This window comes from Chrysemys picta, chromosome 4 (genome assembly GCF_011386835.1).
Source record: "Chrysemys picta bellii isolate R12L10 chromosome 4, ASM1138683v2, whole genome shotgun sequence".
Taxonomy (NCBI): domain Eukaryota; kingdom Metazoa; phylum Chordata; order Testudines; family Emydidae; genus Chrysemys; species Chrysemys picta.
Window position 1 is genome coordinate 19,854,300 of NC_088794.1, and position 25,250 is coordinate 19,879,549.

Here is a 25,250-nt window from a genome sequence, read left to right on the forward strand (position 1 = left end):
ACAGATATACGTGTATCAAGATATTTCTACTGTGGTTTTATGACCAGGAAAAAATCTTTCTAAAGAGAGGCTTCTCATTAGTCTTCTTCAATGTTAAAGATGCTGCTTGTACGAAACTCTGGCTGTTCCTCTTTCTGACTTCACTAGCCGTCATGTTTTCATATAGAGTCTTTACATAATGGAATCTCCCAGGGGTTCTGATCAGGGGTTTATAGATGCTACCAGGTTTTACTCTTGTATGTAAAGAAATGGCAAAATAAACCCCCCTAGACAACCGAGTAAGGGTTGTTTAGGGTTGCCATAACTCGAACTGAAAACTGGTCCCCTTTTGGCAGTGGTGATGGGGCAAGCTGTTTGCTCCATCTGATAAAAAGAGATCAATTAAGATATCTCTTATGTAACGTACACCTTATGAAACGGAACCCTGTGTCTACTGCACCGGATAATGATTAACAAATTGCAAAATACACATGGAAACTAAAAAGAAGAGAAGATGGCTTGCGTAACTCTGTGTTAAAAATTGGTACCGAAGTGAAACCCTGCAGTAATCAGGACTTGAGTGCTATGGCACTAGTAGTGCTTAGAGCAGGGGTAGGCAACCTATGGCATGCGTGCCAAAGGCGGCACACGAGCTGATTTTCAATGGCACTCGCACTGCCCGGGTCCTGGCCACGGTCCGGGGGCCTCTGCACTTTAATTTAATTTTAAATGAAGCTTCTTAAACATTTTAAAAACCTTATTTACTTTACATACAACAATAGTTTAGTGATGTGTTATAGACTTATAGAAGGAGACCTTCTAAAAACGTAAAATGTATTACTGGCACGCGAAACCTTAAATCAGAGTGAATCAATGAAGACTCGGCCCACCACTTCTGAAAGTTTGCCGACCCCTGGCTTACAGTATCTGAAAAGGCGAAACCTGCAGTTGCTGCATGGAATGGAATGTGATCTAATTGAATTGTGGGATGGAGGACTAATCTGAATGGCTGTTGCTGTCAAGGTGAGTAAACGGAAGTGAGCATATGCGGCTTTTAAGTAAGGAATGCTGTGCTCTTGAACATAGCATGGTTGGCATATGTGGTAGGATAGCAGCAATAGTTACCCTGATTTTATTTGGAATCTGAGCGGTAACTGAACAAAATAAACAGCGAAGAAAACAGCATACCTTGCAAAAAGATGTGTTCATGGGCGAGGTACTTGGCTGCATACTTCGCTTAATTAAATAAAGTAACCAGGGATGCACTTGTAAATAGGTACTAAAAACCCCTTTTACTGTTTGAGGAACTGTTTCCCTTACTCTAGACCTAGCATCCTTATGAATTCTTCTGAAAGAAGACCTTACCATACTATGAGAGCTGGGGAAAAGTTTGAGATAGGACTGGTGTGGAAAGGAAGGGAAATCCTAGGACACTGTTCTGGAGAACAGACTTTGAAACTGCCATGCTGCCCAATGTCCCTATTCTTAGGTGATTAGCTCACTGTCCTGTTCTTTTACATCTGGTTGTCCAATGAACAGTTTTGTTCTCTTCAATCTCTGCCAGCAGTTTATTTTAAAGGTCTATCATTCTGAAACCTAAAACTGTTCACCCGGCTTCCTTAATGGTTTTCTGTTTTAATTTGGATCCTCTTGTGAAGTTCAGCTATTTTCCCTTTTTTTGTATATCGGCATCTAGATGAATCCGGAGATTTGTTGTATCAGTGCTTCAGGACTGACAAGTGTAAAACTGCTACAGTTGATGTTCTGTTGACTTTGTACAATGCTGTATATACAACTATTGAAGTTACTCTTTTGAAGGAGTTCTTAAACGGCTACCACAGAATGCTTGCCATATGGCTTTTTTTATTAAATGTTTTTGCTTCTTGTTCATCTAACAAGGTTACACATCGTGCTTAAAATAGCCACTTACTTTATGTGTATTGCAGCAATCCCCAAAGGATTGAGGACCCCATTGTGGTAAGAGATGGCAAAGATATGAAAACAAGGTCCCTAACACCGAGACTAGTTTTAAAGGACCATTGTACTACCTGCTGGGTGGTACTTGGCACTATTCTGGCTCAATGCTGCTTTGACAGACCCTGTTCAAATAGATGAGAGAAATGCTGTTGTGGCTACCATGGTTCAAGATAAGGTGTAGACAGAGCCCAACTCCACATACCATGAATACAGTGGCCACGTTATCAGTATGGTCATGGGTGCTCTTATAAGAGTCTGCTTTGGCATGTTGATTAGCAAAATACGTGTGTGTATGTATATGTTGCTGGGTCCTTTTTTTTTTTTTTATTTTATTTTAAGATGTCCGCAAAATGATTTTGCAGAGGTAAGGGCACTTCACAGACGTTTTCAATCTATGTAGTTGTATTATAAATTATTTAATTGATCAAAGGGGTGCACTTGCTCCATACAGGGCAGAAATGCCCCTTGCTGGAACTCTTCAACTCCATAGTGCTGGTGTGTTCAAAATGTGCTACTCTTTGTATAGCATAGGAGACAGAGGCACCAGAACATGGGGGGTCAGGGGGCCGTGGCCCCACCACTTTTACCGGCCGTAAGGGTGAATGATAGATGGAGAGGGGGTGAAGAGGACGAGTGGGGGGGGGCATGGTTTGGGCACTGGTGACCCACCACTTCTGATCGGAGGAAACTTACACCCATACACATTGTAACTCTAGCTTCTATAACTCTTTCAAGGTCAGTAGTGTAGTTATCTGTTTCCCATAGCTTACTGCCTCCATTAAAATGTAACTTGGGTAACTGACTACAGTGCTTTCCGCTCCAGTGCCCCCAAACCAAATTTGTGAGTGACCTTAGATTTCATTCTTTGCTGTGCAGCCAGTTCTTTGGTTAATAGATTGTGAATCCTTCAGGACCGGGATCATCCCTACCTCTGCCTAGCAAATGAGCCACTGGCTTTGGTCGGGGTTTCTGAGTGCTGCTGTAAACTTAGTAGCAGTAAAATAGTTTTAAATGGGGCACAACTGCTGTTTTGGGCATGGCAAATGAGCAATACTGACCATAAGGAATATCCTTTCCCCAGTAAATCTTGTCATCTAATTTTACTCTAGATTTGCAGATTCAAAGGCTCTCATGGCACCATATGCTTAGGTGGCCCATGAGTGAGAATCTCTCAGTTGCAATGGTACTTACAGACCCAGGATCTCTTCTCCTTGGATTCTGGAGCAGTAGGAGAGATTCTGTTGGTGGAGAAAGTGAAGTCTCTTCTTGTGGACCTTGTTCACTTAAATCTTAATGATTTCTTCTTCAGCCAGTTTCTCTGATGCTGGAGGTGGGTACCTTAAAGTTCCTGAAGCAACCCAAAGTACGTCTAAGGATCATGGCTTCAGGTGTTTGAATTTTTCCAAGCTCTAGGCCACCAGACTGATACTGAAATCTAAAGAATAGCTAGTCAGTAAGCGCTGTTTTTACCGTTATTGCTGAGGTGTTTTGACCTCATATGGTTTGCTGCGGAACTGATACTTTCTTCATGACTTCCCTTATACTTTTAACCTCTGTCTTGGGTGCCTAGAATATAGAAAAGGTGCTTTTAAAAAATTCTGTATTGCTTGATTTACAAAACTAAAACTGGCAGTATAGGGAACACTGTCTCTAGTACTGTCTGGTGCAGTTTATATTTCAGCTTGGTAGAATGCAATTTTTTTTTTTTTATAATTTTGACTGATTTTTAAGCATTTTTATTTTTATGAATTTAAACATTCAGTTGTTTAAAACCCATACTTTTGTGTGTTTTTCCCCTATTTTTATTGATGTAAATTTTCACATTTGTGGGAAATTGTGTGTGTGACAACAATGTAGACATTGAGATTTGAAAAGTCAACGTCACATGTCAAAATATATAAAGTAAATTTACTTAACTTTTAAGTTCTCAAGCAGGATTTTTTTTACTTTGCCTGTTTGTAGATTTCAGTTATTGATAAAAATATTTTTGTGTGTGTATAGTGAAATCAACATTTACTAACAATTACTGATAAAAATCTAATCTTTCCAAGCCTATTTATATTTATAGAAGGACTGTCCTTAGTGAGTTTACTGTTTAGAGGCTTGTTTGAATTGAGTTTTGCCATCTCAGTCCAGTGTAGACACAGCACAGAAAGCACCCTCCTAATTAAGCCCCTGGTGGTAGACTGGTATCAGATGTGCTATGGGTGTCTCTTGTTTATGGTGTAGGTTCCAAGTTTGCACTGAACATGCATACTCTAGTCAAGAGTTGACACTGTATGGTAGTTGACTTAATCCACTGGCTCTATCACTTACACTGACTGTAACAAATTAACTTGTTGAATGGATGCTGGTCACTGATGGATGTTATGTGCAGGAAGAAGGATGAGAATATATAAGCTTGTAGAACTGGGCATGTTCTCATCCACTCGGTAACTCATCTTCGTTAGGCTGCTGTATTGTAACCTTATTGATGTCTTGGTGTGGAGGGGTTAGTGTGCAAGCGCATACATATACTTGTGATAGCTTTCTGCACTAGTCAAAGAAAGTTTGGAAGAATCCTTACAAACTGTTTGTTTGAACATGTCTTCACAAGGTCCTGCTGTATAGAGTGTTGCAGCTGCAGTGGTGCCTTTGTATGCAGTGTTTGAGTTTGACATGTTTATGCTAGGCCTTGGTAGAACAAGGATGCATTCCAATCTAAGGTGCAGTAGGTCTGTAACTATTCTAAGACATGATTCACTTCTTGCTTTGTCTCAGAACTTTCAGACCCAATGTCTTGCAAGCTGCTAACCAGAGTTGGCTGAAATTTTCAATGCAGTTAGTGCTGAAGCTAGTCTGTCGTGGGTATGAATTTTGGAACGATGTAAAACACACAATTAGCCTTTTTTTGGTATTCAAGATACAGCTTCAAGTTTTTCAATATTGAGAACTGATTCATTTTTTCTATCTGAGGGTTTTATACCGCTACCCATCATTGAGGGCCATCTGTGTAGAATCAGTACCAATAGCTAAGTCCCTAATGGAGTTCATGGAGTTTTGAGCATTCTTCCATTTTCAGGGTCAAATCTTTGGGAGAGTCGGAAGTGTTGTAGATTTTGGGGGGGGGGGCGGGGGGTGTCCATATTGTGAGCCTCACTTTTATGGTGGAAAGGTGTGGTTTTTGTTTTGTTTTTGTGTTCTTAAAAGTAAGACTTCTTGAACATTGCTATTGTACACTTAATAATCTGAATTATGGACAGGTAAACCTGACATCTTTGTTTTGCTTAGGGCTGGTCCCCACTTAGTCCGGACTTCGGACTAAGGTACGCAAATTCAGCTACGTTAATAACGTAGCTGAATTCGAAGTACCTTAGTCCGGACTTACCGCGGTCCAGACGCGGCCGGAAGTCTCCCCCCCGTCGACGCCGCGTACTCCTCTCGGCGAGCTGGAGTACCGGCGCCGATTGTGAGCACTTCCGGGATCGATCCGGGATCGATTTATCGCGTCTTAACCAGACGCGATAAACCGATCCCAGAACATCGATGGCGTGCCGCCGGACCAGCCGGTAAGTGAAGACTAGGCCTTAGACACTTAATACCTAATTAACAAATTGTGCTGCCCCTAATCTGAATGATGTTGGGTAAATTAGATTAATGGAAAGGTATTGTAATGTAGGCTAAAATAATAGCCCTCTTTGTTAAATGTTAACAGACTTAAGTTAGTAATATTGGGAAATATTTGTCAATATCAGAGGACTCATTGTTTCCTCAGGATTTGAGGTGCTGAACACAATAGCTGTAGGTTTAAGCAGGTTCTCTTCATAGCAAACCTGTTACAAAAGCACACACCTCACTTGTGTTACTAAGTGGCCATCTGGTCTATGGTGGCTTTTTAGAGAGTCTACTGAAGACCTTTTATACTGTGTTGATAACACAGTTTTTCTGTGGAAAAGATTGAATTAAATGCTGTGTATGCACACAAGCATAAAGGAACTGGGGGCAAGTGTATTTGTAATTGTTGTCCAGGAATAGTAGTGCAGTCTTGGAGCTGCTTAACTCTTAAAGGACTAAATTTTGCCCTGGAATGCATATGTGTAGCTACTGTTGGTAAGTACTGTTGAAGTCAAGGGGAATCTTGTACATATATCTAGGGCGATGATGATCCAGACTGTGTATATAGAAAGCGCTCTAGTGAAGACTCGCTAAATAGGGAGCGCTCTGCAGTCATGTTGACTCACCTTACTCCTTTTGGCACCTTAGAGACTAACAAATTTATTAGAGCATAAGCTTTAATTTGTTAGTCTCTAAGGTGCCACAAGTACTCCTGTTCTTTTTGCGGATACAGACTAAGATGGCTGCTACTCTGAAACCTTACTCCTTTTGTTCCGGTGGAGTACTGAAGTCTACAGGAGAGTTTCTCCTGTTGACGCAGCGTGGTGTAGACAACGCAGTAAGTCAATCTAAGCTGTGTCAACTCCAGCTACTTTATTCACGTAGCTGGAGTAGCATAACTTAGGTCGACTTACCCCCGTAGCGTAGACAAGGCCTAAGACTATTATACTCATGTCTGATTCAATTTGATGTATGAAAAACTTCCTCAGGTCGCCTTATCAAAACTTTTAATGTGTTCAAAGCCAACTCTTTTTAACTAGTCTTACTTCATATGTCCGCTGGAACTTGCTGCTCATGTATTGACATGTGGTATTCATGGTGGTCTTGCATTGCTGAAGTCCTCTGGTGTTGCTGATCTGATTGTCAATTGAAGGATGAACAATAAAAACTCTTGAACATTAGCACCACATCATTTCTCAATGCTCTGTCAAAATATTGGAGTGTGCTTACTGGCACATACATGCAAGTGTACTTAATCTCTTGTAGGGGAAAATGTTATGAAACACATTGAGTCTTGTGAGAAGTGTCTCTGAAACTAAACCCAATCCCTGAGCCTTATCAATACACCTGTTACCTATTGTCCTTAATGCTGCATAACTTTTGTAAGTGATACCTACAGGAATTACTTGACCTGCCACTGAAGTGCAGACCTTTGGATACAACAGCTGTTTAAACACTACCACTCTATAGTAACTTAGGGCAGGAAGTAGAAGAAATCCATATCCAATGGAAACTCAAAGGGAAATATTAGGTGAGCAAACTACTCAAGCTAGAGTTGGACCAGGATACCTGGGCAATGCTCCCTTCTCTTGCAAAAAGTGGGTTCTGTAGTTTTCCAGTGGTCAGGACCTACAAGTTAAGTCCACAGTGCTCTGTCTAGCTGCAAAGCAACCACTTGGCATAGGGTACTGGTTCATTATCGACAGGGTGTTCGTGACAAAATAGATGGCATAGTTTCTGCAGCATTTTGTCTCTTCCTTTTGATGTTTACCAATCCGGTACTGACAGGCTATTGCTACTAGGCTTATAAGAGCTTACCGGATAAGATGTAGGTGTGATTTATGGTCTGCTTCTGTGAACTATTGGAAAAACAAAGTTAATTTAGGTTGTGCTGGATGTAATCTTAGCTGTCAAACTACAAATCAGGCAATTAATCATCACTTGTTATCCATAAATATGGCACCCTATTTTCCCTAAAGAATTGCATTTTGGAACGTACCCTGGCTTGTTCTCCTTGTTTGCCCTATGAGCAGCAATTATACAACATTCCTACAGTAAAATGTGGTATTGATGCAAGAGAAGTCCTGAGAAGGCTTTTTATTTTTGGACATGAATCTATAATTAAGATAAATAGCCCTTGCTCTGATCTTTTTGTGTAGATGAACTGGATATCCGAGCTCTGCATTTCTCTTAAATGTACTCTTCAGACTTATTATTGTGGCAGAGGTTTTAACCACAGATACCAGGCAGCTATTACGCTTCCTGCTTCTAGGTTGTCTTGTATCACAACGCACACCACAAGTGACAGAATGGAAGCAAAGGTAATTTTAGGGCAGAATGCAGGATGCAAACAACATCTCTTCTGTACCAATCTTGTGCTGCAAGCGGTCTGTCAGAACAAACTTTTTTTTAAGCAGGTCATTGTAGGGCAGTTACTTTTACGAGGGGTTTTCAAACTTCATTGCACCGCGACCCCCTTTTGAGAATAAAAATTGCTACACGATCCCAGGATGGGGGACCAAAGCCTGAGCCCATCCAAGCCCCACTGACTGGGGGGACAGGGGGAGTGGGACAAAGCTCAAGAGGGGGGCCTGTGACCTGAGTCCCAGCATGCAGGCCTGAAACGCTCAGGCTTTGGCCTTGGGTGGTGGGGCTTGGGCTTCGGCCCTGGGTCCCAACAATTCTAAGCCAGCCCTGGGGACCCCATTAAATTGGGGTTGTGACAGACTTTGGGGTCCAGACCCAGAGTTTGAGAACCACTGCTTTTACTATAATATATAAAATAACAGTGTATGACGTTTGTAAAGTGGTGGTGGGTTATGCCACACAAAGGCCTCAAACTTGCAGACTGAAAAGTAGCAGATGTTAACTTAACAAGCTTTCCCTCCCCCCCTCTTTCCCCCCCCCCCCCCCCCTGGCAATATTGGGTCACTTCTGTGGCTGCTTCCCTCTCACCATTATAGGTCACTCTCTAAATGTATAATAGATGGTATGCAAATAAGATTCTTTGCTGGGTGCCAGAGCAAAATTTTAATGGCAAGGCTCTGCCTACTTCTCAGAGCTGGATAAATTACAATTCAATAAGGGGCCGGAGAGCATCTGCCTGCTCATGTGGAAAACTACTTAGACTCTAACAAGGCTTTTGCAATACTAATGTAAACACTTTAAAAATCTGTCCACTGTTGAGTTTAAAATTACACAAAGCTTATCTAGAATAACAAATGCCTCTGAAGATAACCAGATCAGTTCGTGTGTGGCATTGGCATTTCACTTGTTCAGGAACATGTCCTCTTGCAGCTTGTCAACATCATGCATTTTGCTACCATCACGTAAAAAAGTTTATTTTGCTTATCAGTATTTTACTGATGCCATCTGCTAATTACCTGAATCTAGATTTAGGGAATTGATTAACTGAAAAAATGGTTTGTGGAAGCCTTTTCTGTTTTGATATTGGGCCTGTGTTGTAGAAATGAAATCTTACCAAAATAAAGCTGTTTAAACTCAAGACTTGAATTGAAGGCTAGCCTTGAATTTTAGCTGCTCTGTATCTGTTGGAATGTAAATTATGTGAGTTGACCAACAAGGAAAAATAAATAGTTTTACTGTACCCTTTCCTGAAACTCACCTCTCCTGATTGTGATGTTTCACTTAATTTAACATATCAACAGTGGATTAAGGCTCCCATATTCTGCACTTACACATTAAGTTCTATGTTGTAGTAGGAAATTACTAGCAAGGCATGAATTAAACTACCTTTTTGTGCATGTCCTTCACACACTTACTGTAGGTGTAAGGCTTTTGTCCTGAACTTTTGATGTCCATTTTATTCGTTGACAGTGAAGTTGTCCGTGCTTCTTTTAGAGCTAGAGAACTTAATCTTTCCTGTCCCTACAACCCATTACAAACAATGCATTGTAGCAATTCTCCTTTCTGGCGTAGGGTGCCTTCCACCACGTCTTTTTGTTGGGCACAGTTGCTAGACAATGATGAGAGAGAACTGAGCATGCTGTCTTTGTATTAAACTGTCCCTGGCCAGTCAAGCTAGTTCTAGCACAGGAAACTACTTTATTTTCCAATTCAGTCTTGCAAAAACTATTTCTAATTAAAAATATTTGATGGAATTAAGAGGACAAGTTTCTTTGGTGTTAAAGAGCAGCAGGTTTGGCATCTGCCCTCTTGAGTTTTATTTCTGGCGTTGAGGGTTAGCCCACGGTGTTACAGTCTAGCCGCCTGTACGACAGTGATACTTGTTGTAAGTGACAAGGGGGTTGTGTGGCTTAATGGCTTGCATGGCGATTGAGACTCTTTTTGTTTTTTAAGGATCTGACTCTAAGCATATGAGTTTAAAGTCTGAGGTGCAAATCAAAAACACTACGTAAAGAGCAGCTTGAAAAGGTGGCTTTATGCCTTCTACTTCTCTCTTCTCCAAAGACGTCCTTGAAGCTGGAGGGTCAATTTTGGTTAAGTGCAGAGAGATACAGTGATGGGGGAAGGGAGAACTCCACCTATCTTTAATCCAGCAATATACTGGAGATGTTGCACTCCTCTTGTCAGTGATAAATGCAAACTCCGTCAGCATTCCCCAACACTTGCAAAATGTGGATGGTTTATAGCCATCAGCCTGTGTGACTAGTGCAGATTGGTTTGTTTTTGTTTTTTCAACTGACTTTGGCAACAGAAGTCTGAGAGAAACTTGACCAAAATAGGTAGTGACTTTCCTCCAAACTTCCCTGTTCTTAGGGCTTTTATTCAATATAGAGCATCATCCTGTATGGAGTGTTATAGAAAGCGTATCCCAGAATACTTTAGAGTTGAACAGGAGAGAAATGGAGATGTAGAAGGGAAGAAAATATCTGCTAGGTTTGGAGAAATATGGTTTAGGACTGTCCCACTCTGAGAACTTTTGGTGGGGCTCTTTGTTCTACGCTCTGCACTGGCTTTACATTTTTTTTTTTTTTTTTTTTATTTTTTTAAATTGAGGAATAGGCACTACAGGCCCATGTCTAGGTGTTGGCGGCAGCTGCTGCTGAAGTCTTGTGGTTACATTAGAATCTTGGCTTCCATGTAAAACAAAGCAAGTTTCTAGCCCTCGTGGCTACGAAAAAAGCTTGAAAATGTGACTTAAGTGTAACTGATGCAGGGATGTCTGCCTGGGTCTCCAAACAACCTGAGACAATAGCTCTGAGTGTGGTAAACTGTCCTGTTCATCTCATTGTAGGGTTACCTATATGCAGTGCTCCGGGGGGTGGGGAGTGCACTACCACTACCCCATCAGGTGAGGCGGTAGATACATCTCACTACAAAATAAAAAAGGACTGTGGCACTGAGTCTGAGACTGGATCAGCTGAACTCTGCACATGCTACGGAGCTTAAAAAAAGCAGTGTAGATGTTCAGGTTTAGACTAGAGCGTGGACTAAGAGACCCACCTGGGTTTCAGAACCCAAGTTCCAGCCTGAGCCCAAACATGTCTACACTGCTATTTTTAGCTCTGTAATGTGAATCTGAGTCAGTTGACCTGGGCTCCAAGACTCACTGCCACAAGTTTTTACTGTGGGAGGAGAAGAGTGTAGTGAGTCTGGCCAGTCCATCCTGGCTGCTGGCTTAAGTGTTGTCCCATCCCTGCCTTTTAGGGACAGAGGACTCTTGTTGACAGTAGGAGTGAGGGAGGAAAGGGCTGCCATGCTGTTGCCCCAGCCTCTTGGGTGAAGGTGAACGTGGCAGGGGCTCTACCACTGCTACTCCAGGGCGAGAGGGCAGGTCCGTAGCATGGTGGTGGAACCCCATTTCGTACTGTATCTTGGAGTCCAGGTTATCTTCACTAATAGCTGGCAAGGGTTGAATTAAGACAAAAACATACTTACTACTTTAAATGTATAGTCAAGCAAATAATCAGGACTCCTTCTGGAAGCATCAGCAGAGTTTTTTCTTCCCGAAGTTTCAGCATTCTTGTGAAATGTTGAATAACTGCCGTATGCCTTAAGAGGTTCCGTTTATTAACAAAAGGACTGAAAAACCTTTTACAAAGTAGCATATGAGAGACTTGGTCCATAACATTTCTACAATAAACATGTTTACTTGACCTGGATATTTGTAGTAACCCGCAAGCCAAATCTGAAATCCAGTATAGTTCAACATTTTGAACAACATGTTGTGTATATAATATACAAGATCTTCGAATGGAAACAGATTCAATTGGGCGCTCCTCTTGGACAAAAAGGCTGAAATGAAATTAAAATTAAAAAAATAAATAAAAACAGGCCCTGCACTTGGAAACAGAAGTGCAGTAGCTTAGAGCATATATTCCCAAGCACTAGTTCGGCAAGATTCTAGCAGGAATATACTTCAAGTAACTGTTTTTGAGCTTAACAGTATGATGGATAAAGGTTTTGTTTTTTTTTTCTATTGAGTTTTTCCCCCTCTCGGGGTCTGGCCTTGTTAGCTCTTGCTGGGTGGACAGTTTGAAACAGATCCATCTGTAACACTGGATTTATCTAGTTTAAGGACTTTCCTCTAACTTAGAGGAGATTGAATGGGGGAAAAGGTCAAACGAAGTATGAACACCAAGTCTGTGTTTTGTTTGACTGGTGCCGTGATGTTGACCACGGGGCCACAAGGCAGGAATCTGAATCCCGGCTTAGCAATTGACATGCTCTGTGACTTTAGGGAAGTCACTTAAACTTTCTATACCTCAGTTTCCTAATGGGGATGGTTATCCCATCCATCAGACAAGGATGGATTGCATAGTATTGGAAAGATGGAGAAAATCTATATAATTGCTTAAGGTGCCTATCGTTATAATATTTAGACTACACTAAAGAAACTTTAGGACAGGAATCAAGCTCTCGTCAATTCTCCGATTAAAGATGTCGCTACAGTGATCTATGGCTGTTCCTCCCGCTCACTTCTTAAAGGAATCTTGCAATGTGACCTGAAGTTACAGGAATTGGACTCTGCCTGACTCCATGCCATGGTATTCTACTGCTCAAGATTCTTCACTGGGAATGCCCTGTCTGACTGCTCTTGGTAGGCTTTCTGCATGTTGAACCACTTCTAGCTTCCCAAAGACCACGTGGATCAAAATAAGGAAGAGTGGTTGTAATGTGGCTGTGCACCAAGGGCAAAGCCACATTACAAGTAGAGGGTGACGGCACTAGCTTTACTGGTGTTCAAAGACTGAAAAACATTCAAGGGATAAATAAATACTAAGATGAATGGATGAAATTTCTCTCTGATTTTGGATGTTGCTTGCTTTGCTATTGAGAAATCAACCGCTCTCTAGCCTTCACTGTAAGCTAGTTCAGTGTCACGCTTTTGAAATGACTACATGACATTGTAAAACTATTGTAGCTCATATGGTTTTTTGTTATTGGGCAGTAAAACATACTGTATAACCTGTCTAGAAACTCCTGCATTACATCTTGTGGCTTTGGCTGTCCCAGAAGGCAGTGTCTTTTCAGGTGACTAGACTATCTTAAATTGCGATTAAAGCCATGAAAGCAAAGCTCTTATCGATGCATTAGATTCTGGTATTACGTCAGTGAAAGCCAGTCTGAGCTGAGTTTCTCCCTAGATGATTAAATCTGTTTAATAACTTTGGAGAATATGCAGCGTGAGCCTACATGGGCCACTAATACAACTGCGGGGCACTTTGTTAGACCTTAATACTTGAAACAGTTTTTATAATGTACATTTGACTTTTTATGCTCCCATTGCGCTTCATTAGTAAGCTGCTAGTGTGAGCCAAGAAACTTCCATTTTCAGTGGAAAGATAAAAATTATAAGGCCATTTGGGAATTGACTGAAGCTCAAGTCAGGATGGCTGGCAAGATAACTGCACTCAAACAGCATGAGTATTCACTGTCTGAATCTGCTCAGGTTTCTAGAAACAGGTGATCAAGTTACCTTGTAATATGATGACTATCCTTCCATTCTTCATAAAAAGAAGGATCTCTAGTACCTTTGTGCACCCATAAAGTGAATATATTGATACATGAACAAACCCAGACTAACATGGAGATGCTTTAATTGTAAGAAGTTGCTTCAGCTTTGAAAGGTTTCTTCTTTGCCATTCCTTTCCCAAATTCACTTATGTTCTAAATAGATTTAGCATGTTTGATGCCTGAGCTTGGTGCATTTTGTCATACGACACTACTTATCAGGGTAAAGTTCCTCCTCCTCCTCCACCCCTAACAAGTCTTGTGCATTCATTAATTTCCAGTTTAAGATTAACTCTAGATTGAATTGGATCTCTATCTCTCTCCCCCCCCCCCCCCCCGACATCAGTAGTTTGTCCTGTTTTGATACATTCATGGGAATGGGGGTGGAGTAGAAGAAGCTCTGTTCTGCTGTCATAATTGTCTTGGTTCCATGCTGGCGTCTGACGTGTAAACTCTGTAGTTACTGTCCAGACAATATGCTGTGCAGAAATGACCGTAGTAAAGGGGCAGTGAGAATTTTATTGACCAGCGTCTCATGCCTTTTACTTCTGCTATCCCTAACTCGTGCTTTCTTTTGCAGTATGAAAAAGCACATCCCTGTGAAGTGTCTTGCCCCTTAATTGCAGAATCTAATTTAAATTTGCCTCTGTTTTGAAAACTTTGTGCATTGATTTTCCCCCCTCCTCCCCCATCTCATGGATCTTGGCTCTTCGCTACTGACCACCAGTCTAGCACTCATCTCTTCCCTGTTTCTGTGTGTACTGTTGGTGCAAGAATCTTAACCTATGCAGATCCCACTACCTAGAATAAACTTTCTATATATCAATCTTTTCAAATCTCATCCAAAACGTGGGCCAGATTCTGGGCTAGTTTAAATCACTATAGCTCTTTTGAACACAATGGAACTATGCTGCCTTAGCCAGATGAGAATCTGGCCCCATATCAGTTTTCTCAATTTCTTATACCATCTAGAATTTCTCTGTAGTTAGTTGGATTTAGCGTAACTCAAAGGTCCTTAAGATGCGGTTTATAGGGCAGACAGTTTTGTCCTATACAATCTCGTACTAACCAGGAATTCAAAAGGGCCAAAACCAGTGCTGAGGAGTAACTCTTCAGTTATGCTGAGCATCTTGTGTTGGCCTTATTGTATAAGTGGGGGAGCAAAGTTATAGGTTAATGGATCTGCAAAAAGAACGAGGAGTACTTGTGGCACCTTAGAGACTAACAAATTTATTTGAGCATAATAAATAAATGTGTTAGTCTCTAAGGTGCCACAAGTACTCCTCGTTCTTTTTGCTGATCCGGACTAACACGGCTACCACTCTGAAACCCGTTAATGGTTCAGGTACTCAAGTAATAATTCAGACTTCTCAAATGAGAAGGCGAGAGGGTGTGGCCGCAAGAAATGCCACAGCTACTGTGTGGGAGATGCAGATATTTAATAGACAATCTGTAGTAATTTTGATTATAAAGCAGTTTAGACTAAAGTTCAAGTTAAATCATATGTAGTGTTTAAGTCAGTATTATTTGGTAAGTAAACTAATTTTGCATGATGTGGCACTATTCTCTTCACTTCAGTCAACCTCCAGTATTGAAACAAAAGGCATATGTCAGAGGAGTGAAGAAAAAGGAACAATATCTGGCTACTCTCAACTACCGTGAGGACCTTCTTCCCACTCCCCAACTCAACTATTTTGTGACTTTTATTTGTTCAGCCTGACCTCTGACCTTCCCATCTACCCCACCCTTTATATATTAGGAAAAAGTCAGTCAGTGAAATTAAAGTAAAAGTAGACCCTAATTATTTCAGACAATCTCACTGTAGCTCACTCTCCAACGACAATGCAATATTTACCACTGACCGCCATGAACAGGGTCTTGCTTACACTGCATCCTGTCTTATTCAGAGATGTGAAAGCATTTAATTTCCTTCTTACATTTTTGTAATGTACCAATATCTAGCAGTGAGGGAGGCTTTACAGTGGCATTGCTGTAAATTCTTTGATGTTACAGCCAGAATCTTTAGAAATTGTCACTTCCCACGTCAATGAGCCTAAGCTTTGAAGGTGAACAAGCCTGTCTTTCTTGTAACCCTCTTGGATGTGTGTTACACACTGTCAGGTTATTCTAGTTTGTGGGGCTGGGGGGAACTTCAACCAATTCATTGCTTGTTGGATTTTTTTTTTTTTCCTAGTGCATGACTCAGAGCATTCTGTTCAAACAGGGCATCACAGCTTGGGAAGCGTTTGCAAAATGCTTAATGGCATTCTTAACTCTGTCACTCCATCTTGTTTTGAAGCCCCAAGATGAAGCACTATTCTAGCACACTTCAGTATCGTACACTACCACCAGTAAATGTAGGTGCCTCTTAGTCATTTCAACCTTCCTAGTTTCCTCCTCTCTCTTCTTAATAGGAAAACCAGGGGGTGGCTTTTAACTTGTTGAGGAAAGACCATTAAAAACTTATTTTCATATGAAGGATGTCTGGGTGTTGTCTGTCTTCAAGTACTTGCTGTAATACACTGTCAGTTGCTTTGCTCTGAACTCTTCTTTGCGGGTTTATAACAAATCTTGAGGGATACTCTAGAATAAGCTGATCCGTGAATCTCACAAGCTGGGCCAAGGTGAGGGAATATATCGTATGCAGGTGAAGGTAGAAAGAATTTTAAGTCTGGAGGTGGTGGTCTAGCAGTTAAAATAGGGGACCAGGTGCCAGTGCTCCTGGGATGTTGTTCTGGCTGAGTGACTTCCCTCTTAGGATCATTATCCAGCCTACAAAATTGGGGTGGCTAGCCCAGGGATGTTGAGATTTGTTAGTTTCTCTCCTGAGACTCTGTAGAAGTACAAAATTACAATTACAAAGATCATTTGATGTTTCTAATAGTTGTAACTGTTCATTCAACCACCTCCCCACCCACTCCCCAGGCTTGCCTGGATCTTGTCAAAGTGTTCTCTTAATTCCAATTTAACTTTCTATTCAATTGATTAGTAAATACAGAAAGTGATGAGATCCTTCCTAACGAGACCCTAAATTTCACGAAAATGAAGTGCAATGAACTTCTGCTGTTGTTTTAATTCAGTACAAGCCCTGAATGGGTGAAATTAGTTTGAAGGTGCAAAACACATGTAAATACTTAGTGTTATTAAACATGAGTGTCTGGCTGGGTTTCTGCTTTGTTCCTTACAGGACATGCACCTTTCCGAAAATAATGCTGTGCTGACAATAGATACAGAACTGTAGGGCACGCATTCATAGGGTTGCCTATTGCATATGTTAATCAGCATTCCTAATGCAATCTTTGTTTGAATTCTAGGACAATTGATTTCCTTATCCTTCCCCCACTATGAAGAGGAGTACCTCCAGCTGACAGTGAACTGGCACCCATGCCTTCTAATCCTTGGTCAGAACTGCAATGCCAAATGCCAATTACTAAACATGCTTTTGGGTGAGAAGCTGCTACCCACCACCAAAATAAGCAGCGAGGAGAACTGTAAGAGGCGGCGGATCCGCTTCACACATGGGACACAAACACGGATTAGTCTGGCGCTGCCCGGGCAGTATGAACTGGTGCATATGTTGGCAGCCCATCAAGGGCAATGGGACACAATACCAGAGGAGGACTTGGAAATCCATGGGGACAATGAGGATCCAGCACACCAGATGGCAGAGCTGGAGGTGACGCTGCCTTACTTGCTACTAAAGGTACTGATTAGAGACGCACGTGTGGTGTTGTCTCTTATAGTTGTTATATTTAGGCTTATCAGCAGATAGTTTATTGCACATGAAAATGTTAAGATATAAAACAATGTGAAGGAAGCTGGAAGAGGCAATATCTTCCCCCAGAGAAGCCTGGAAGTGTGGTGGTGATGTAACAGGGTGTGTGTGCATACATATGTTTATTGCCCTAGTCACAAATAGATCACTTTTTTTATTACTACTACCTATCTCAAAAGACAAATTTAAACAGATGCACCTTAAGCATCTCTTAAACCTGAAGGACTGCAGTCCCAAATACCTTCAGTATCTGCCTCCTGTCCAGAATGACTGTCTTCAAAGAATGACTTGCTGCACACCACTCATGTGTCAACCCTGTGGGCACAGCCTAAGCATTCCACATCCCAGTTCTGTGATGGGACAGAATGACTTGGTGTTCTGTAAGGGCTGAGTACCTTCCGCTCCCAGACAGCAGTGTGAGTTGAGAACTATTGGCGTTTCCTAGGCTCAGGTTTTATAACAGAGTGCCAAACCAGTTGAGGCTTTTTTTAGGTGGTAACAACCATAGGTGTGTGTTTTCCTGTTCGGTTAGAGCAGGGAACTGTGAGAGTCTATTCCTAGATTTGTCATAGCCGTACTGTGACCTTGGGTGAGTCACGTAACCTCTCGAAATATCCTCATCCATAAGATAAAGATAATGCAGTCTTACCTCGGGAGTGTTGAGACTCCACAAATATTTAATAAATGCTTTTAAAGACAAAAGACTCACTGTGGCTTACGTTCAAAAGCATTTACCATATCGCAGTATATTCTTATTCCTAGAACACAACGTGGTGACTGGTAAATAACTGCATTAGGAGATACAGTAGTTTATATCTACTCAATATCTGATCTGAGAAACAGATCAGATATTAAGTTTATCAATGTACATCTACAGAACAATAAAATAAGTCGGCTAAGACAGTAATTTCTGTCAATGAGCTATTGATAACTTACAAACAAGTCTGGTGGGAAACTGCCTTTCCTCACTTCCAAGTCACAACATATATTGTATAAACCAGCCTACAGCTAAAGACAAAATCAGCCCATGAACATTGTTTGGTTTTCTTTTATGATTTTTTCCAATAGCCATGAGTGTTCATGTTGGAAAATGTTGTCTTGGGCATGTGATCATGTGATATCCAGTGGAGTTAAGCTTGAAAGTATTGTCTAGTTTTAAATTAAAATATTTTACTTACTTATTTGGTTAAATTTTTATATAGGTCATCTGAGCACGGTGCCGCTCACAACCCTCTTGCCAATTTCTCATGCAAGTCACAAAGATCTCTTTGTTTAGCTTTGATTATATTTAGGACAAGTTAGATGAAAACAGCCACTCAGATTAACTTGAAAAGGGATGGCGAAGTAAGGAGACCTCTTCTAGCGGAAGAGGGAGTTGCGGGGTGGGGGTTACTGCTAGCCTCAACTTGGGTTGAAGGCTTTTTTTTAAAAGATGAAATTTCATGAGACTAAAAGCAGGGAAGATCAAACGTCTAAGAGTATTTATTTAATACACTGCAGCAGTGGGAGACTTTGTTAATGTAGATAAGGATCAGTTGACTAGGGATAGCTTTCTGTCCATGTCAAATTATCGGGGCCTGGTCTGGGCCGGCCTTAGGGAAAATGGCACCCTGGGCCCCGCTGCCTCCAGCCAGTGCTTAATTTGCATTGAAAGAGATACTGGGGCTGAGCCACAGCACAAATTAAGCACTGGCTGGGAACTCTCCAGCCTCCCAGCTCTCAAGATGGCATACCAGAGAACTGCCAAGTGACCAGAAACTTGTCGTACTGTCACATTCTGTGATTTGGGAAAAAAAATAGTTCAAAACACTATACAGATCTTTCTGTACATTGTAAAAGATGCCACTTTGTAGAGTTTGTCTCTTATGTCTGCTCTGTCTGGCTAGTTGAATACAATGCCATGAGAGAGGATCATTTCTAGATCAGCTTTCCCTCTTGCTGGTCTGTTACAGATTTAATAATTTAAAACAAATCGACTTATTTTAACTGTTTTATTTTTTGTATTTGTAATTTTAAGTGATCTAAAAGAGAAGTACACTGTTCTGCACATTCCAGTAAAATAGGACGGACACTGCATCATCAACTATAGGAATTTCCACTATCCGTAGCTCTGGAATTGGAGTCTCAAGATATTAAGGCTTAAAAAACATATTCACAATAACCAGTCAAACAGAATACAGAACATGCAGTGCTTGCTTCACCAGGGTTCTGTTCTTACAATTGTATAATTTAGCTACCACTTAGCAGCTTTCTATGTTAGCTAAAATGTATAAAGTGCAAAAACCATGGCATAAAGGGTATACATTTTGGACTTTGACTTTACATTGTCTGCTATTAAACAGTCTTTACAAAAATAATAATTTGATTAGGCTAATAAATATTGCAAAAGTGGATCCCAGTGCTTATTCAGAAGAAATTACCTTTATTAGGAATTAATTTTTAGGGAAATTTTTCCTGTGCAAACCCATGTGTTCTAGCTTTAATAACATTTTACATCTGCAGTGTGTCTGAGAATCAGCAAGAAAAACATGCTTTCTCTCACAACACATGGTGTATACAGGAGTCTGCCATATGTGATTATACGTCAGGATACAAAGACTGTATGGTAGAACATACAATCGTTCTTTATTCCTCTTGACAGCAGCAAAACTTAAACATGTTTGCAGGCAAAGCAACACAAATATAGTGCTGCTCCAAAACTCTGAACTACTGAGCTACAGCGGGAGCTGGGGACAGATCTTGCAAGCTTCATGAGTTCAGTGGGATTAAGTGTATGAGTAAGGGGTCCTTGAAGATTAAAGGTTTCAGGATCAAATCTTTTGCTCCCACTGATCCGTTTTTGCATGCTCCCAAGAAAAAAGTGAGGGAAGGAGAGAACCCAGGCAGACAGATGGGGAGAGGGAGCCATCTTGTGCTAGTGCAGAGAAGCTGAGAAATGGTAGTCTCTGGTAAAAATTTGAGTGTGATTTTTCAGGCATCTAATCTGAGAGGTATATCTGAAATTTGTAAAATAGATTAACAATAATAACGAATAACCCTTTCTCCCATAAGCCCTGCACTCCTCTACTGCACCCCCTTCTCCCCTAACCTCTTCTGTGCCCACATAGAATCAGAATCCTCTCCTCAGTCAGCTCCTGGAGTATTCTAGGATGCATTTCATCAGGCCCTAGTGACTTGACATCTGATTTGTCTAAGTAATTTTTAACTTGTTCTTTCCCTATTTTAGCCTCTGATCCTACCTCATTTTCACTGGCATTTACTAAGTTAGACATCCAATCACCACCAACCTTCTTGGTGAAAACCGAAACAAAGTAGTCATTAAGCACCTTTGCCATTTCCACATTTTCTGCAAAAAGAAGAACAGGAGTACTTGTGGCACCTTAGAGACTAACAAATTTATTAGAGCATAAGCTTTCGTGGACTACAGCCCACTTCTTCGGATGCATATAGAATGGAACATATATTGAGGAGATATATATACACACATACAGAGAGCATAAACAGGTGGGAGTTGTCTTACCAACTCTGAGAGGCCAATTAATTAAGAGGAAAAAAAACTTTTGAAGTGATTTTTTCTCTTAATTAATTGGCCTCTCAGAGTTGGTAAGACAACTCCCACCTGTTTATGCTCTCTGTATGTGTGTATATATATCTCCTCAATATATGTTCCATTCTATATGCATCCGAAGAAGTGGGCTGTAGTCCACGAAAGCTTATGCTCTAATAAATTTGTTAGTCTCTAAGGTGCCACAAGTACTCCTGTTCTTCTTTTTGCGGGATACAGACTAACACGGCTGCTACTCTGAAACTCCACATTTTCTGTTATTCCCCCCCCCCCCCCCCCCCCCCCCCCCCCCCCACACACACACACACACACACACACACACACACACACTCATTGAGTAATGGACTAGCTAGTTTGATCTTGGTTTGTGCCTTGGCCTTTCTAATTTTGTCCCTACATACTTGTGTTATTTGTTTATATTCATCCTTTGTAATTTGACCTAGTTTCCACTTTTCGCAGGACTCTTCTTTAATTTTTAGATCATTGAAGATCTGGGTAAGCCAGGGTGGTTTCTTGCCATACTTCCTATCTTTCCTACATAGTGGGATAGTTTGCTCTCATGCCCTTAATGTCTGTCTCTTTTTGAAAAACTGCCAATTGTCTTCAGTTTTTTCCCCTTAGACTTGCTTCCCATGGGATCTTACCTACCAACTCCCTGAGTTTGCTAAAGTCTGCCTTCTTGAAATCCATTATCTTTATTTTGCTGTTCTCCCTCCTAGCATTCCTTAGAATCATTAACTTGATCATTTCATGATCACTTTCACCCAAGCTGCCTTCCACTTTCAAAATTCTCAACCAGTTCCTGTCTATTTGTCAAAATCCAATCTAGAACAGCTTCTCCCCTAGTAGCTTTCTCCACTTTCTGAAATAAATGGTCTCCATCAAGTTCTTGGAATGTATTGGATAATCTGTGTCCTGCTGTGTTTTCCCAATAGATGTCTGAGTAGTTGAAGTCCCCCGTCACCACCAAGTCCTGTGCTTTGGATAATTGTTAGTTCTTTTAAAGAGAACCTCAACCACATGAGGATATGGACCTGGACACACAGCACCTGACGTTGCTGCTCACCCCCCCCCCCCGCAGCCCCCTGGGGGCGGGGGTTGCAGAGGAACATTTTTGGGGGAGGGGGGGTGAACAGGAACACCAGGTGCTCTGTGCATCACTGCTCACCCCTCCTCCCCAAAACATTCCTCCTTAGGGAGGAAGCAGAGAGAAATCTGGGTGTCCCCCACATGTCTCCTCTGAGTTTGGGGGGTAATGCCCCCCTACCCTTCCAAACTCCACCTATGTGTGGCGCTCCCCACTGTCACTCACTCCTCTGGGTGCTCCCCTGCCCACCGGCAGTGTGCATCTCTGCACTGTGCCTAGTGCCCCCTGACCACAGTGCCCTAGGTGGTAGCCCACGTCACTGGTCTTGCCTGGAGTGCATAGAGGGCTTTCTGAAATTCTTCAACCATTGCTCTAGCTTTGGTGGGCATGTTGAGCAGACTAGAGCCACACTGAGCAGAGGTAAGTGTAACAGTGGTAAAATGCCTGCTGGTGATAGACAGTAGTGCTGGCACATTATTAGAGCAATAAGAGGATTTACAAGAACACTTAAAATAGACATAAGCCCTAATCTGCACCTCTGTAGCATGGCTCTTGCCAAGAAATTCCTGCTTACTTGGACTAGAGAAACAAATCTATTGAGCTGCTAGTAACAGTTGCACGCTGGGGGAGATCATGTCTTTAAAGCGTAAGTGTCCACACTATGGTTACTTTTTACCAGAGGCACTGAGCGTCCCAGTTCCTGTTGACACCCACTGAGCTGAAGGAGCCCAACACGAAAAATCAAGTTGCAAATATACCCTCGCTGTAGCTGCTGCCGATGCTATTCCTGATAGTCTCATTTTTATTTTATTTTATTTTTTTTATAATTAAACTCCTTCCTCCACTAACAGTGTGTTTATCTAGATTGGTGCTTACAGATCTTTGTGCCAAATATTTTGTTAGTGACATCATCTCCCCCTTACTAGAGTCACTGAAGAAACATTGTGCTACTACTCTGTAAAAAATTAGAATGGGCTTGACCGTGGTGTTGCCTTATGGACTCTGAATGCTTGCTTACTAGACCTATATTTGAATTCAGTAGAACTTGTTCTGTATCTGACTTGGATATTTCTCATAATGGTCCTAACCTCTAATTCTGTCTCTTAAAACGTTTACCAATAGAATTCAGTCTTGATCCTGGAAATGCTGACACATCTATTGCTTGTAATGGATGTTGTGTGGGTTTAAAAAAATCTGGGCAAGATGCTTAATTACATAGGCAGGTTTGGATTGGGCACATAGACCATGTCTGTTTCACTTTTCTATAAAGAACAAAGTGAATCTTAAGCGACAGTACATCATAGAAGGTTCTGTAAGGCTCTGTAGGAACACAGCAGATCTGGAGCATTATGCAGTCAGCACATGTTAAGCAGTCTTAATGTGTTAACCTATAGCTTGACAATCTTTGGTGTTTAGGATAGGATTTGCTACCTTTTTCTGGGTTACTAAAGGATATCCGAGCTGAAATAAACATCTTGCTTCACAGAAAGAAGAGCCAGGATTCTGACTCTACGTGGGTATGGTGGTTTGGGAGCACAATTCTGTGCTGGCAGGTATATTTGCTCTTAGGCATATTTATAATGTAACTGGCCCCCCAAAAAACCCACATTTGGCAAAGCTATTCTACTCCTTGGGGATCACTTGTACAAAGGAATGCATCTGAATCACGGAGGAATAATCAATGTAACCAGACAGATTTATGGTGAAAGTAAACACTTGTTAATTTTGCTGAATCAATAGTGCTCAGAGGGTCCAACTGAGATCTCTGAAATATTGTGCATCCCAAGGAAAACCATTAGACAACTAAAAAGCACAGACTGAAACTTCCTTTATACCCTGGATCACAGATCAGTCTTGCTTTGTGCTTTACTCTTAGTGGGGTGATTTTCTTACCTTTTGAATGCAAGTGGAGTCTGAGGCTTGTAGGTGCTTACAGGAAATTCCCAGTAAAAATGTAAGGAAACCGTACTTGCCACATGCGGTCAATACTTTTCAGTTTTATCTCTTTATCACTTTATCTCGGGTAACAAAAGTAGGTGGGTCAGTAACTTCATTGAATTGGCTTTGCTACTGCTGCTTGTGCACCAATGCAATGCTGTTACGTTTGAATTCTCCTCACCATTTGTCCGTTACAGGTGGCAAAGAATGACTGCATATCCATTTGGTGTTGGTTGTAAAGAACATTTTACGCAAAGGCTCTGAAGTGTACGTTGGTTTCCTGTCTTGATTCTGAGACCAGTTAAGATGTTTGGTTTTGACTTTCTGTGTAAAACCCTAAGGGTATGTCTACACGGCAAAGAAAGACCCTTGGTGGCAAGTCTCAGAGCCTGTGTCAACTGACTCAGGCTCATGCTACAGGGCTAAAAATAGCAGTGTAGACATTTTGGGTTGGGCTGGAGCTTGGGGTCTCAAACCCAGCAGTGGGAAGGGGTCTTGGAGTCCAGGGTCCAGCCCGAATATCTACGCTGCTATTTCTAGCCTTGTACCCAAGCCCAAATCAGTTGACTTGGGCTCTGAGGCTTGCTGCCACGTTACCTTTTGCAGTGTAGATGTACTCTATATGGCTGGATTCTGGCTGAGCCTTTCCTCCCAACCACAATCTAGCACTGCTGCAATTAAGCTTGACTGAGGTGCTTTTGCTGAGCACCAGAATTAAATGTCTGAGAGCTGTTCTGTTTAGGTCTGACCTGGGTTCAGTGCTAGAGGTAGGGTATTCTCAGAAGTACAATCACTGTGAAATTCATATTTCCTTCCACCCGTATCCAATTAGAACTAGAATCTGGGTCTTGTGCTATGCTTTGAATGTCACTACTTTCAGTTTTTTTGCTGGCTTAGAGTGCTCTCTCTCTCTCTCGATGGGGCAGGTTCTGTGGCTTTTGCAGTAGGGTAAGAAGAGTCTAGTGTTAAACACCGTTCAAACTGTTTCGTATCTCTTGAGTGTTATCTGTAGACTTTGTTTAATTGGCCCTTTTACTGATGGAAGAACACAAACTTTCCATAGTGGAGCAGGATTCCTATTAATGACACAGACGGTCTTTATCCAAAGAAACAAAGTAGCACGGACAGCTTGTATTTGCAAAGGGTGCTGACACAGAGTGTTACTGTCAGTTTTAGTTTAGGGTGCTGGCCTGGGACTCAAAGTTCTGGGTTCAATTCCCTAATCTGCCATATGCTTAGTGTTACCTTGAGCAAATCATTTAATTTCTTGATGTCTGAAGTCTGTGTTCAATGAGGATAATAGTACTTTCCTACCTCATAGGGGTGTTGAGGGTAAATGTATCAAAGATGGTGAGGTGCTCTGGGCGTATAAATACCTCAGATTTATAGCACAGTTG

At 41.5% G+C, this 25,250-nt stretch overlaps 1 protein-coding gene across 4 annotated transcripts in view; it reads left to right on the forward strand.

Annotated features, from left to right (window-relative positions):
- The window catches only part of DSTYK (dual serine/threonine and tyrosine protein kinase), a 59,582-nt gene that overhangs the window by 3,290 nt on the left and 31,042 nt on the right, over positions 1-25,250 (forward strand). For all 4 annotated transcript variants that reach the window (XR_010600389.1, XR_010600390.1, XM_005306418.5 and 1 more), the window contains exon 2: positions 16,803-17,191. Coding sequence is in view for 2 of the 4 variants with exons in the window: in XM_005306418.5 (XP_005306475.2) it covers positions 16,803-17,191 (389 nt within the window). In the remaining 2 variants the exon portion in view is untranslated. The remainder of the gene's footprint in view (positions 1-16,802; positions 17,192-25,250) is intronic.